Below are 14,322 nucleotides of genomic sequence, written 5' to 3'. Positions count from 1 at the left end.
TGTCTGGTGAGATTGCACTCGGGATACCATGTGCCGTTCTGGTCTTGGAACTTCAAAAAGGATATTGTAAATCTGGAAAAGGTGCAGTGAATGGCAACAAAAATGATCAAGGGGGTGGAACACGTTTTCCTATGAGGAACGATTACGACATTTGGGGTTTCTGAATTTCTATGTTTTTAATCCTCCTGAAAACCCACCAGCATTTTTGTGATAATTTATCCTAACATACACATATACTTGCATGCAGTGTTCCCCAATGTGATTGTGCATTGTATTGCAGCCTATGTATGCATTTTTGTACACATTACTTGCAAAATTTAGAGAGGTAAGGATTTTGAAGGATGGGTCTATGTTTCAGTTTATGCGTTGTTTCAGAAAGTGTGAATTAGGTAGATTTGCTTTTGACTGTGAAGTGAACTGAATTTCTCCTCTATCCCTCTTTTTATCTCTCTCTCCTGCACTGCAGTGGATACAACTAACCATGTTTGCCTGAAGAAGAAACAGCACCATCCCTGCACGGCTGTCTGGCCCTTCTCCTTGGACATCTTTTGTGCTTTCGTTTTTACCTGCAAGTGCCTTGCATCACAATGTGGTCGCTTCTTGCTTTTTTGCTGCTTCCACCTCAAATAAAGGAACAGACACGTGCTTAAACACACACACAGAGCACTTCACATTTGCCTCACGTGCCAAGGTGGACTCTCTTGGCTCCCCGCCGCCGTGCCTGTGACCTCGGAAGCTGTTCAGATCCTGCGCTGCGTCCAAAGCTGCTTCTTGCTTTGAATAACGATCCATAGCAAGACTCTTGCTGCACAGCTTGGCACAAAAGAGGCCTTCCTGACTTGACCTCAGGTTCCTTGTCTTTAAAATGGAGGCTTATCACAGCACCAACATGAGCAGCAACGGCGGCTCTGTGGAAAGGCCCTGAGTGGGAAGTGCATTCTGGGAAAACTCTTGCCTCTTGATGGCTAGTATTTCAATGGCTGTTGGATTTGGTTAGTTTTTAGGGCTTTGTCCTGATGTTGGCCTCCTCTTGGGTTTTTGGGGTTTTTGTCTTAAGATGTATGTGCAGGATAAGGGGGGCGGCCAGAGAGCTGGCCCCATAGAAGCATTGTTTTGAAATAGTGGGCAAACGGCAGGGAGGGGGGAGCCCTGATGCCTTAATTTTTAAAAAAGGGATGTCTTGCCTTCTTTGTCCCTATTGCTGGGTGTCTGCTCAATCCTCCCAGTTTGCTGCTATAGCTGTCTGGTTGATGCCCACTCTGCAACATAGTACCGCTTGCTGGGAAATCTCAGCCCTCCGTTGGCCACACTTCCTTCAACTCATTTGCCATATTTCTTACACTCAGGCCGTATTTGTACTATATGTTTAAAGTACTCTTGAAACACATTCAACAGCCATGGCTTCCCCCAAAGAATCCTGGGAGCTGTAGTTTGTCAAGGGTGCTGTTATGAGACCCCTCTCCTCCTCACAGAGCTACCGTTCCCAGAGTAGTTTTACAATCAATCCCTCTTCCCAGGGAATTCTGGGAACTGTAGTACTCTCAGCACTCTCAACAAACTACAGTTTCCAGGATTCTTATTTTTTGGGGTGGGGGGGTGGGGAGTTTTATAAAGAGTGCTTTAAATGTGTAGTGTGCATTTGGCCTGAGATTTGCCCACTGGTATTTCACTGTTTGCCAGTGAGATACCTTCTATGTTTTTGAAACATATTTGCATCAGTGCCAAAGAAATATTCCCACTTCTGTAACTGTTTTGGCTTCTGTTGTTGTTGTTTTTTTGGCAAATACCAAGTTTGGCAAGTATGGACTGAGACCTGACAGGGGACTTTGCAGGGCTCCTTCTTCAGATGGACAAAGGCCTGTGTCTACATGGGGGAAGCCTGAGGTTCAATCTCTGGCATCTCCAGATAGACATAGGAGAGAACACAATCTGTAGCGCCGTCTTGAGCAGATCGCGCGCCCTGGTGCTGAGGGGCGGAGATCGCTCCGCCGCCCGCCCCGCCCTCGCAGGGCGCAATTGGTTTCCGCGCCCCCCGCCGTGGTGCACTGCGCCACCGGGGGTCTATGTAAAGCCGGCCCTGACAATCTGGAATCCTGGAGAGCAGCTGCCAGTCAGTGTAGACAATACAGAGCTAGCTAAACCAAATGTCTGATTTGGTGTAAAGCCGCTTCTGATCTCCCTGCTTATATCAGCCCTGTATTCAGAAGCAATTGGACTGAAATCTTATTTTTAAGGGGAGGACTGCCTTTCAGTGGCATGTTCTGCAGTTCAGGCCCCAGCATCTCCAGGCTGAGAGAGGAAAGAGAACTGCATGGTTCAATGGTCTGGCTCCGCCAAAGGGTGGCTTCCTGTCTCCCAATCTGTATCTGGCTGCAAGGACTTCATCCCTTTTCTCCAGCCCCATATTTTCCACTTGTCCGAGGGGCCCTCTTTCCCTCACTGGTGCCTGCCTTTTGGCACCCACAGCTTCACATCACTGACATCTCGAGAAGTTGCCTGCGCCAGCCTTGCTCCTCTCTGACTGTTGTCCTGCCTAGAGGGTGCCTTTCTCGAATGGGAAATTGATAACCCTGCAACACCTGGAGGGCTACAGGTCCGCCATCCCCAGGATAAGGAACTGACCCTTGGAAATCAAATAGGGTCAGACACAAAATGATCGGCAATCCTGTTTGGCCAACAGTTGGGCAAGCTGCTTCCTGTCTCTGGAAGCTTCTATGAGCATTCCAATGCCTGACCTCAAGGCCTAAGGGGCAGAATTCTCCTCAACCAGAGGCCGGTTTGGGGTGAATTGGGGCCTCCAGGCTGCAGCAGCTGAAGGCCCCTTACCCATCTCCCCCACCCACTTCACACTTGCTCCCATAAAGCCTCCTGAGGTTCTGCAGATGCCCCCTTGCTCCCCTCTGAGGCTGTTTCATGCCTCCCTTGAGGTGCCCAAATGGGAGACTTCTGAGGTGATGTTTGCTTCTGTAATGGTGCCGGAAGATTCCGTTATCAGGGATTATTTTACACTCCTATGATGCAACAGGGTACTACTGTTTAATCTTTTTGTTTTGTATTGTAGAAACAGACTTGTTTTATTGCCAAAAAAAGGAAAAAAGAAGTGCTATTATTAAAGCAAGATGCTTGAGTCCCTATTGGTTTTGGCTGTTTTTTTTGTTAAGTTTCTTTCCTTCTCACGGTCTGAGGGGAGGTTACAACAATATAAAAATACAACCTTGAAATAAGTTAGAACAATTTACAGTCGGAAGAATAGGTTGTGCCTTAAACCTTAAACCACAACCTTCGCCCGACTGTGAGGCGTGAAGGCCACTCCCTGCAAGGCCCTTTCCACCTGGCCTAGGGGGTAGGGCCCAGACTGACCAGGCCTAGAAAGAGGCTCCTCGTAAGGTCGAAGGAACATTGACGGGATATTGTTTTATTGTTTTATTTAATATGCTGTAAAACGCTTAGAGATTTTCATTAAAAATATAAAGCAGTATAGAAATTTAAAAAATTTAAATAAAATAAAATATGTAGCATCTGGGTCCTCCAGCCTATCAGGAGGGGGACGTTCACCTGCAGAGAGGGAATCAGTAGACTTGGAGAGAGAACAGAGTGACCGGATACTGAGTCTATGCAACTAACTGAAGATGGATCCAAAACTCTGCCCAATTCATCATCTCCCATGGACCCGGTGAGTGTGACGGTGGAAAAATGGCCTTGTGGGCCAAAGTTAAACAGACCACTGCTGGAGTTTACTTTGACCCTCAAACTGGAGGATCCCTGTTTGGTTGCCTGGGATTTGCAGCCATTTGTGTCACAATGTCTGGATTCAGTGTCGCCGGAGACGCCAGATAATTCCAAGGCAGTTAAACAGAAGCAGGTTTAGGTGGAGGAGTAGGATAATGATTTCCTGCTATACACAGGAAATCACACCAAGGAGCAAAGTGCATTGCAGGATCCTGTCAGCACCCTCTTTCTCTCCGCTCATACCCACACCCAAGAGCAAAAGCAACCAGACTATATCTCCCTCCCTGCTGGTCTCCCCCCGAAACATCCCCCTGAGTCCTCCTAAGAAATTGCTCCACTCCTTTGCTCCCTCTCCTTTCAGCATGCCCCAGAATTTGCTCCCTGAAACTTTCCCAGAATATGCCCCCTTGACACCTGAACTGCCTACGTGAAGCTAGCCACATGGCAATTAGGAGTTGGCTGGAAGTCAGGAAGCACAAGTCAACTATCTCTCAAGCCTCAAGTCTGCCCAGTAACTTGAGGCATAATAACAGCCAGGAGATTGGTTGAGGAAACTATAAAGACACAGACCGCTGAGCGGGCTTTCTACCTGGAGTTTTGTGGCTGGAGGTGCACGGATTTGGAGGCGCAGGGGGCGGAGATACCCCGCCACGTAACGACGCATGCGCAGCATCCCACTGCGCATGTGTGTTACATAGCGGGGTATCGCCGCCGCCCCCCCCCCCGGCTGATAGGATCCTTTTTGTCTCGCCCCCTGTTCCTAATCCGATTAAGGCTTTGTGACTCTGTCACTTTGTGACTGTGTCACTCACATGAAAGCCTAACATTCAGGGGCGTCACAATGGGGGGGCGATGGGGGCGGTACGCCCTGGGTTCCACTCTGGGGGGGTGCCACTTGGCGCCCCCACCCCCACGACTCCCAAGCCACTTTTTACCGGGAGGTAAAGTTCGCTTTTTACCGGGAGGCTGGAGGCTCGGCTTGGGAGTCGCGGGGGTGGGGGTGCCAAGTGGCACCCCCCCAGATTGGAACCCAGGGCTTACCGCCCCCATCGCCCCCCCCCATTGTGACGCCCCTGAATGTTAGGCTTTCATGTGAGTGACACAGTCACAAAGTGACAGAGTCACAAAGCCTTAATCGGATTAGGAACAGGGGGCGAGACAAAAAGGATCCTATCAGCACCCCCTTTCTCCCCGCTCAGCTCATACCCACACCAAAAAGCAAAAGCATCCCTCCATCCCACCCCAATACCACCTGCCACACCCTACGAGCGCACCTTATGTTTAAGCCCTCTCTAAGACAGACTATATCCCCCTCCCTGCTGGTCTCCCCCAAAAACATCCCCATCCCCCCTGAGTCCTCCTAAGAAATTGCTCAACTCTTCTGCTCCCTCTCCTTTAAGCCCGCCTCGGAATATGCCCCCTTGCCCCTGAAACTTTCCCAGAATATGCCCCCTTGCCCCTGAAACTTTCCCAGAATATGCCCCCTTGTTTCCTGAAACTTTCCCAGAACCTCCCTTTCTCTCAAACTGGAGGATCCCCATTTGGTTGCCTGGGTTTTGCAGCCTTTGTGTCACAATGCCTGGGTTCCAGTGTCACTGGAGACGCCAGAGAATTCCAAAGTGATGCTCCAGAAGCAAAGCAGTTAAGGCAGTTGAGACGAAGCAGGTTCAGGCGGAGAACTAGGACGATGGTATGCATCATAATAATGTAATTTATACTAATAATTTATTATTTATACCCCACCCAACTGGCTGGCTACACCACCCCAGAATTAGCATTTGAGGAAGGGCTAACCCATCTCTCCCTGCCTTTATCTCTCTCCCCCTTCTGATCCTTCATCTCCATGAGCTCACAAACCTGGTAGCACATAGCATCCTAAGGCAGCTACTAGGATCCCCACCTGCGACAAGGCCACACTGCTGTGCCATTATTTTGTCCCTCAGTCCTGGAGTGTTGGGGAGTTTGGAGCCATCGTTTTTATTTTCCACACTCACTCTGGGGCCTGCTGAGAAAGTGGTGCCACCAGCAGGGCTAGGAAGCCCATGGTCCTTTTTGTCACTAACATCCCAGCAGGTATATAATCTAGGGTTGCCATACTTCAAGAATTAAAAATCAGAACACAAACTTGTCGAGCTTTTCTGGGGAAACTTTTTAAAAAACCAGACATTTTACTGATTTTCCAAAAATTCCCCATGGACGCTAATTCTTTCACTGGGATCCTGGACATGTCTGGGGAAATCCGGAATATTGCAAATGTATGGCAATGACGTATGGCAACCCCATTATACATCACAAGCTGCCTTTTACTCCCCTGTTAATAATCTTCTTGGAACTACTGGTTTACGGAGTGCTGGTTTATGGAATGGGCAGAGAGAGGCAGGTTCCTGCCCCCACAGAGCATACAGTATTAATTTCAACATTGGGGAGATATGAAAAGAGATCCGAAAGAATAGTGGCTAAATGTGCGTTTCTCCCTCAAGGAGGTTCCAGAGACTGACCCCCTCTCTCCCCCCCCCCCAATTGCTAAGGAAGGACTTAGCTCTTTTCTAGCATCCTTTGGCTCTAGATCCTGCCTTCCTTGGCAGGTTTATTTTACTCCTTTTTCTTCTGCTGCCTCCACCTTGCCTCATTGTGGTCCTTTGCAGGTGATACCGGTAGTATTTGGCCAGCGGGCACAGAAGACAACAGTCGTCGTGCCCCCCCCCCCCGTGGCTCCTGTTGTGAGAGAATAGCCTCACTGCACTTTTATTATTAGCTTTTTTTATTTACAGTATTTATTTAAAATGGTCTCTAATTTCATTAATTTGGTCAGCTAACGTTGCTGCCTCCTGTATAGTTTTGGGATGTCTTTCTTTGACCAGATATTTTAATTCCCCATTCACAGTCGCATAAAATTGTTCTAAAGCTATAACCTCCCTGATCTTCTGAACTGAATCCATGTCCTCCTGCTCTAGCCATTTTGTGAGGTAATTTGAAATTTTGGCTCCAAGTTGAGCAAACGTTTCCCCCCTCAATTTTGTCACACTCCTGAACTACTTCTTTGGCTGTTCTGAGGCGATTCCAAATTGGGTATAAATTAATTGTCTAAACAACTCAAAATTTCTAGATTGGTCTTCAGGCATTTGTGCGTAAATTTCAGCTAAAGTTCCCCCAATCCTAGCTCTTAATATTATCATTTTCTCCTCATATTTTACTTGGAAATCGTGGACATGCTCTTTTGAAAGAGATGATAAAAGCCCCTGGGTTATCTTTCTCTTTAAACTCAGGGAAACGCTTGAGATCTACTTGAAACTGGTTTTGGCCATTTGTGCTATTATTATTATTTTGGTTTTCCACAGATGCCAATTCCAGTTTCGGCATTTCTAACTGAAATTGCATCTGATTTTCCCTCAGGTGGCACTGATCTCTTCCGCTTTCTTGTTCAGCTTTAAGTTTTTCTCTTTCCTGTTCAGCTTTAAGTTTCTCTCTTTCTTGCTCAGCCTTAAATTTCTCTCTTTCTAATTTAAATTTGTATTCCTGTTCCAATTTCCACGTTTCAAATTCTAAAGAGAGTTTTGGTTCTTCTGCCTCGGATGGAATATTAAAAATTCCCTCTAAACTCTGCTCTTCTCTCTGAGGATTCCCATTTTCCTCCTCTTCAGAGCTTTCATAAGTTGGTTCCCTCGCAGGATTTATTGGCTTTTTGGGTGGCATTTTGAGTGAGTGAGATTTGACGGCAAATCAGAGTCAGATAAGAGAAAATTTTCCTCACTACTATTCCCTCCGGCTAGGCTTCCTTTTAGACTCTGGCCCCGAAGTCCTGCACTGGGTCTTCACACTAACCCTGCAAGCTCACTTCTTCCAACCACAAGTCTAAAAACCTCTGCCAGAATAGCTTCAAGTTATCTTTCCTCTTTATTATTTTGGCCTCGCTGCGCACCTTGGGTTTTCCACAACTACACCAGTATGTCTTCACACTCAGGCTAAGGTAACCATTCCCAGATCTACCCTTCCCCTCACAGGTGTCTTGATCCCACCACAGATGATTTATTTATCTCACTTCTGCCACCAATTTTGTGGCGTTCTGTACAGAGCCCCTGGTCGTTTCATGGACTATTGACCTGTACACCACTATTCCGCTGCCACCAACCAGGATCCCCAGTAAAACACTGAGTCTCAGTCAGGATTAAAGTTAACAATGAATATTAAGAGTTTATTTCAAACACCAACAAGCTTTACATATTTTTGAAAAACTGTTGCACTTTATCCTCTCAGTCTTATTTCTGTCTTTAGCTCACACTAACTCCTCTACCTCCCCACCACAAAGTTCCACAGTCACCAACCCCCACAACTCCCAACTGTCAACTGTCCCAACTGTCAACTGTCAACTGTCAACTGCCAAAGCCCCCTTGGCCTGAGCCTTAAAACAAAAAGGCTCTGCCTCTGGGCTTTCGTATTGGTCAGTTTATTAACCCTTTTTCCTCCACCTGTACAAACATATTCCCAAAGAGTGAGCAAACGCCACAGCCGGCTGTAGGCAAGGGAGTTTAGCAGAATATGGAACGGGCAGAGAGAGGCAGGTTCCTGCCCCATGGAGCATATAGTATTAATTTCAACATTGGGGAGATGTGAAAAGAAAAGAGAGCCGAAAGAAGAATAATGGCTGAATGTATGTTTCTTCTCCAAGGAGGTTCCAGGGACTGACCCTGTCTCTCCCCCCCCCCCGCCCCCGAATTGCTAAGGAAGAACATAGCTCTTTTCTAGCATCCTTTGGCTCTAGATCTTGCCTTCCTTGGCAAGTTTATCACTTCTTTTACTCCTTTTTCTCCTGCTGCCTCCACCTTCTCTCTTTGTGGTCCTTTGCAGGTGATAGCATTTGGCCAGCGGGCACAGAAGGCAACGGTGCCCCCCCCCGGCTCCTGTTGTGAGAGAATAGACTCATTGCACTTTTATTATTAGCTTTTATTTATTTATTTATTTGAAATGGTTTGAGACTGCTCTCTCCTACAAAATATCAAGGTGCTGTACAACAAAACATACAGTAAATCATAAAACACCACAAAAACGTTAACAAGTTTAAACAAATGGCCACAGCTGCTGCGGACTCCCATTTGTCCCTATTTTCCAAGGACATCCTTGATTTAGAGAAGCCATCCCGGTTTCTTATTTGATCTCTGAATATCCCACTCTTCCTCAGGATATCCCTATTTTCACTGGAGAAATGTTGGAGGGTATGGTACGATGTCGCTATACTGTATTCATTGGATTATTATTATTATTTTTAAAAAATAATTTTTATTAGTTTTAATTTGAAGTCCAATAATAGCCTCATTATAGCAATACCAATATATAATGCAATTATTAATACCAATCATTCAAATACCCAATTATATAATTTAGATAAAGTCAGGCCCCGTGTGCTAGATTTGATGGTTTGAGGATTTTCTTTATTTCTGCATTCCAAAATCTTATTCGTTTCAGTTACATTCTGGTCATAAAAATAATGCCTTATACAACAAATTCAATATTAATAACTTCTATTTGTGTTGACACATTAAATGATTTATAAATCTGCAAGTGAGGAACTCAAACTATCCTTGTTCTTCCTGGGTGTAGCAATTATTCTGTCGGTGGTGTTTCTTCCTGTCCTTCTAAGATGTTATGTGTGTGTGTGTGTCCCACCCCCCCTTGCTGTTATCAGTAGTGCCTGATATCCCATTGTTGTTCCATTGGTTGGGTGGGTCACTTGTCACTTTCCGCTGCTCACCTTTCCACATCCACCACTGCTTCCATTTCTTTTCCAGTCATGCTAGTAACTAGTTAGCGCTCCTAAATGGAGCATAGGCACATATGTATTATTATTTTCTTTTGAGCCCTCGAATTTGCAAAAAAAACGGAAAATTGCACAAGCAAATCACTTAAACACACACACACACACACACACACACACACACACACAAACTGACCTTAATCTACGAAGCACTTGCTGAGAATTAGCCATTGTTTTCCTTTCTTTTCCAGCTACGCTCCTAACTATTTCTGGTGCTCAGAGAAGTAGTCTTACTTTCTTTTCTTCCTTCAGATTTGTACAAACTCCCAAAAGCTTCCCAACCAAACAGTATTAAAACTGTGTGCTGAAAATTTACATTTGTCAGTGTGCTTTAGCGCACTTCCTGGGTGAGGAAAATAAATGAAATAAATTTGAAAACTGCTGACTCTGAGCTGCTCTTGGGCTGCCCATTCCTCCTTGGTCACTATTGTGCCTCCAGGCCACCAGCTCTGACAGACACAGTTGATTTTGGCCAACCGACATCTCTCCTTTTGTCTTCTCCCAGTTTGAGACCATCCAGGGGACAGAGCCCGCAAGAAGAGAAGTCGCCTTGTGGGGAGGCCTTGGGCTGCAGGTGAGCTGATCCTGAGTGGTACAGGGAGGGGAGAGAGGTTACTGGTTTCCATAGAAACACACCACCTGCCATTTCCCTAGAAAAAAGATGTTCCTAAGAGATTTGCCCTGCACAACAAATAATGGAGGAGTGAGGTCCTTTTGGGGTGAGGTCAAAGTGCTGAAAGGTAGCCTGCTGCGGCCGTAGAGGCTGATAGGGGAGAAACATGTTTTGTTGCATCCGGGGCAGAGGAAGGCATCCGGTTGTGCTGCTGCAGATCCACCAGGGCATTTCTTCTCTCTGCGCTCCTCCTAGCGGCCGTTCCTTCTCCGGTCACTGCTATGGATACATGAGTGTTAAACTTTCATGCACTGCAACCCAGTTCATCTCAGGGCTCTCCATAGCCAATTGGTGAGTGACACAGAGTCACAAAGCCTTAATCGGATTAGGAACAGGGGGTGAGACGTTCCCCTGTCCATTGTAAGAGAGGGCATCAGTGGGAGCTGCGAAAGACTTTCCTCTTCCTCGCATTCTAGATGTTGACTTTGGTGTTTCCCGGTCACCTCCCCACATTTGCATCTGGGCGAGGGACAGGTAGCACACCAGTTCAGCTCAACTTTTGAGAAAATAACAATTATGGGGATTGTTATAAATAGCCATTATTTCTCCTTTGGTACCATAGTTTGGCAGGCTAGCCAGCTGGCTGGCTGTCCTAGCAAAGGTAGCCACTTGTGTGTGTCAATGGGTAAGAGAGCAATCCCAAGGTCTCTTAGGGGGGCATCACTGGGGCTGGTGGGTGCTCTGGAGCTCCCCCTCCATGGACTGAGAGGGAGATGCACTTGCAGGCCACAGAGAGGGATGTCTGAAGAAGTGGGGATCCTCTTTTGACAGGCAGCTGGAGGTTCTGCTGCCCTTGCTGCCCCACCAGCAGCCAAGGCATAAAGAAAGCTGGGGAAACCCAGCAGATGGGCAGGGTATATATACAGTAATAAAAATAAAAGTCCAGGAGATTGTCGGGGTAGATTTGGGAAGCCGGGTGCAGACAGAGGCAAAGTTAGGATCCAGGCATGCTTCTAGCTCCAGAGATTTTAGCCACAGAAATAATCAAAAGGTGTGGGTTTTTTTCTTTGTTGCTTCCGCTATACAGGAAATCGCACCAAGGAGTGAAGTGCATTGCAGGATCCTATCAGCACCCCCTTTCTCTCCAAGAATATGCCCCCTTACCCCCAGAAACTTGGCCAGAGTACTGTATGCCCCTGAAACACTGCCTCCTGAAACTCTCCCAGAATATGCCCCCTTACCCCCTGAAACCCTCCCAGAATATGTCCCCTTACCCCCTGAAACTCTCCCAGAACATGCCCCTTACCCCCTGAAAACATTGCCGAACATGCCCCCTTACCCCCTTGAAACCTTCCCAGAACATGTCCCCTTACCCCCTGAAACTCTCCCAGAATATGCCCCCTTACCCCCTCCCAGAATATGCCCCCTTACCCCCTGAAACTTGGCCAGAACATGTCCCCTTACCCCCCTGAAACCTGGCCAGAGTATGCCCCTTTGCCTCCTGAAACTCCCAGAACATGCCACCTTACCCCCTGAAACCATCCCAGAACATGCCCCCTTACCCCCTGAAACCCTCCCAGAACATGCCCCCTTACCCCCTTGAAACCCTCCCAGAACATGCCCCTTACCCCCTTGAAACCTTCCCAGAACATGCCCCCTTACCCCCTGAAACCCTCCCAGAATATGCCCCCTTACCCCTCTGAAACCTGGGCAGAGTATGCCGCTTTGCCTCCTGAAACTCTCCCAGAACATGCCCCCTTACCCCCTGAAACCTGGCCAGAACATGCCCCCTTACCCCCTGAAACCTGGCCAGAGTATGCCTCTTTGCCTCCTGAAACTCTCCCAGAACATGCCCCCTTACCCCCTAAAACCTGGCCAGAGTATGCCTCTTTGCCTCCTGAAACTCTCCCAGAACATGCCCCCTTACCCCCTAATACCCTCCCAGAATATGCCCCCTTACCCCCTGAAACCTGGCCAGAGTATGCCTCTTTGCCTCCTGAAACTCTCCCAGAATATGCCCCCTTACCCCCTCCCAGAACATGCCCCCTTACCCCCTGAAACCTGGCCAGAGTATGCCTCTTTGCCTCCTGAAACTCTCCCAGAATATGCCCCCTTACCCCCTCCCAGAATATGCCCCCTTACCCCCTGAAACTTGGCCAGAACATGCCCTCTTACCCCCCTGAAACCTGGCCAGAGTATGCCCCTTTGCCTCCTGAAACTCCCAGAACATGCCCCCTTATCCCCTGAAACCATCCCAGAACATGCCCCCTTACCCCCTGAAACCCTCCCAGAACATGCCCCCTTACCCCCTTGAAACCCTCCCAGAACATGTCCCCTTACCCCCTGAAACCCTCCCAGAATATGCCCCCTTACCCCTCTGAAACCTGGGCGGAGTATGCCGCTTTCCCTCCTGAAACTCTCCCAGAACATGCCCCCTTACCCCCTGAAACCTGGCCAGAACATGCCCCCTTACCCCCTGAAACCTGGCCAGAGTATGCCTCTTTGCCTCCTGAAACTCTCCCAGAACATGCCCCCTTACCCCCTGAAACCTGGCCAGAGTATGCCCCCTTACCCCCTGAAACCTGGCCAGAGTATGCCCCTTTGCCTCCTGAAACTCTCCCAGAACATGCCCCCTTACCCCCTGAAACCTGGCCAGAGTATGCCTCTTTGCCTCCTGAAACTCTCCCAGAACATGCCCCCTTACCCCCTAATACCCTCCCAGAATATGCCCCCTTACCCCCTGAAACCTGGCCAGAGTATGCCCCTTTGCCTCCTGAAACTCTCCCAGAACATGCCCCCTTACCCCCTGAAACTTGGCCAGAACATGCCCCCTTACCCCCTGAAACCTGGCCAGAGTATGCCTCTTTGCCTCCTGAAACTCTCCCAGAATATGCCCCCTTACCCCCTCCCAGAATATGCCCCCTTACCCCCTGAAACTTGGCCAGAACATGCCCCCTTACCCCCCTGAAACCTGGCCAGAGTATGCCCCTTTGCCTCCTGAAACTCCCAGAACATGCCCCCTTATCCCCTGAAACCATCCCAGAACATGCCCCCTTACCCCCTTGAAACCCTCCCAGAACATGCCCCCTTACCCCCCTGAAACCTGGCCAGAGTATGCCCCTTTGCCTCTTGAAACTCTCCCAGAACATGCCCCCTTACCCCCTGAAAACATTGTCGAACATGCCCCCTTACCCCCTTGAAACCCTCCCAGAACATGCCCCCTTACCCCCTGAAACCCTCCCAGAATATGCCCCCTTACCCCCTGAAACCCTCCCAGAACATGCCCCCTTACCCCCTGAAACCTGGCCAGAGTATGCCCCCTTGCCTCCTGAAAGTCTCCCAGAATATAAGCACAGTTGCAACAGGGGTTTCCACTCCCAATCGTCCAATGTGGTATGAAGGAAGACGAACCCGAAAACAAAAGAAGCCACAGAGTTTTATACTTTTCTTACAGCACAGAGGAATATGTCAGAGGAGGGGTGATTCTGGAGATTACAGGTGAGTAGTTGTGAGAAATGTTTGGTAAAGTACAGTTGTTATGGCAGATATTAATACTTCAATGTTTACATGCAAAGTTCTTAAGTGGTGTTGACAAAGAGAGGAAGGTTTGCGGATGACTGTTATCGGTATTTCTCAGCCCATCCCGTCTATCCTACTGATGTCTATCTATTGTGATTTTATGATTACAGGGGAAGCTTGATGGTTCTGCCTGGAGCGTTTCCTCCAGGGAAGAAAGACTATTGGCTTTGGGCGATTCTTGAGCTTATGTTGATGTTCCCTTTTAAATGAAGTGTTATATGTTACTTTGACAGTTTGTGAATGACATACAGTATTGAAATAAACAGTTGTATTTGTGAACTGGTGTCATATCATTGTCAGCCCTGTTGACAGCTGTGGCGCTATTTTTATTTGAGCGTATTCCAGTACAGTATTTTTCTTCTTTGGCGATCACTCGTAGCCGAGTAAGATTGTCTTCCATAAACACGCTTTTAACCATGAGTCCATAAGTGACTGTGGAGGCTAATTCTGGATCCACACATCCTTTCACAGTGGGGACATTGGCTTCCGGGCAGTTGATCACAGTGTGGATTTGCCAAGCGTGCCTTCCTCTTAGCACGTTTCTCCCTTGCGTCCTGAGTTCGAGTGTCTTCAAAGCCCATGACACCTTTGG

General features: G+C 48.0%; 1 protein-coding gene and 1 long non-coding RNA gene across 2 annotated transcripts in view; both read left to right on the top strand.

Moving 5' to 3' along the window:
- Positions 1-3,134, top strand: part of CAPN1 (calpain 1) — a 47,190-nt gene extending 44,056 nt beyond the window's left edge. The window contains exon 22 of the mRNA XM_088659076.1: positions 467-3,134. Coding sequence (XP_088515202.1) covers positions 467-493 — 27 coding nt within the window. The 3' untranslated portion in view covers positions 494-3,134. The remainder of the gene's footprint in view (positions 1-466) is intronic.
- Positions 3,135-13,513: 10,379 nt separating this feature from the next.
- LOC148683141 (uncharacterized) lies at positions 13,514-14,009 on the top strand. The gene is made up of 2 exons (XR_015947437.1): positions 13,514-13,649; positions 13,841-14,009. It is a non-coding gene; the product is annotated as an uncharacterized LOC148683141 (long non-coding RNA).
- Positions 14,010-14,322: the final 313 nt, after the last annotated feature.

This window comes from Zootoca vivipara, chromosome 16, assembly GCF_965207765.1.
Source record: "Zootoca vivipara chromosome 16, rZooViv2.hap1.1, whole genome shotgun sequence".
Taxonomy (NCBI): Eukaryota; Metazoa; Chordata; class Lepidosauria; order Squamata; family Lacertidae; genus Zootoca; species Zootoca vivipara.
This window is presented reverse-complemented; position numbering and strand designations above follow the sequence as displayed.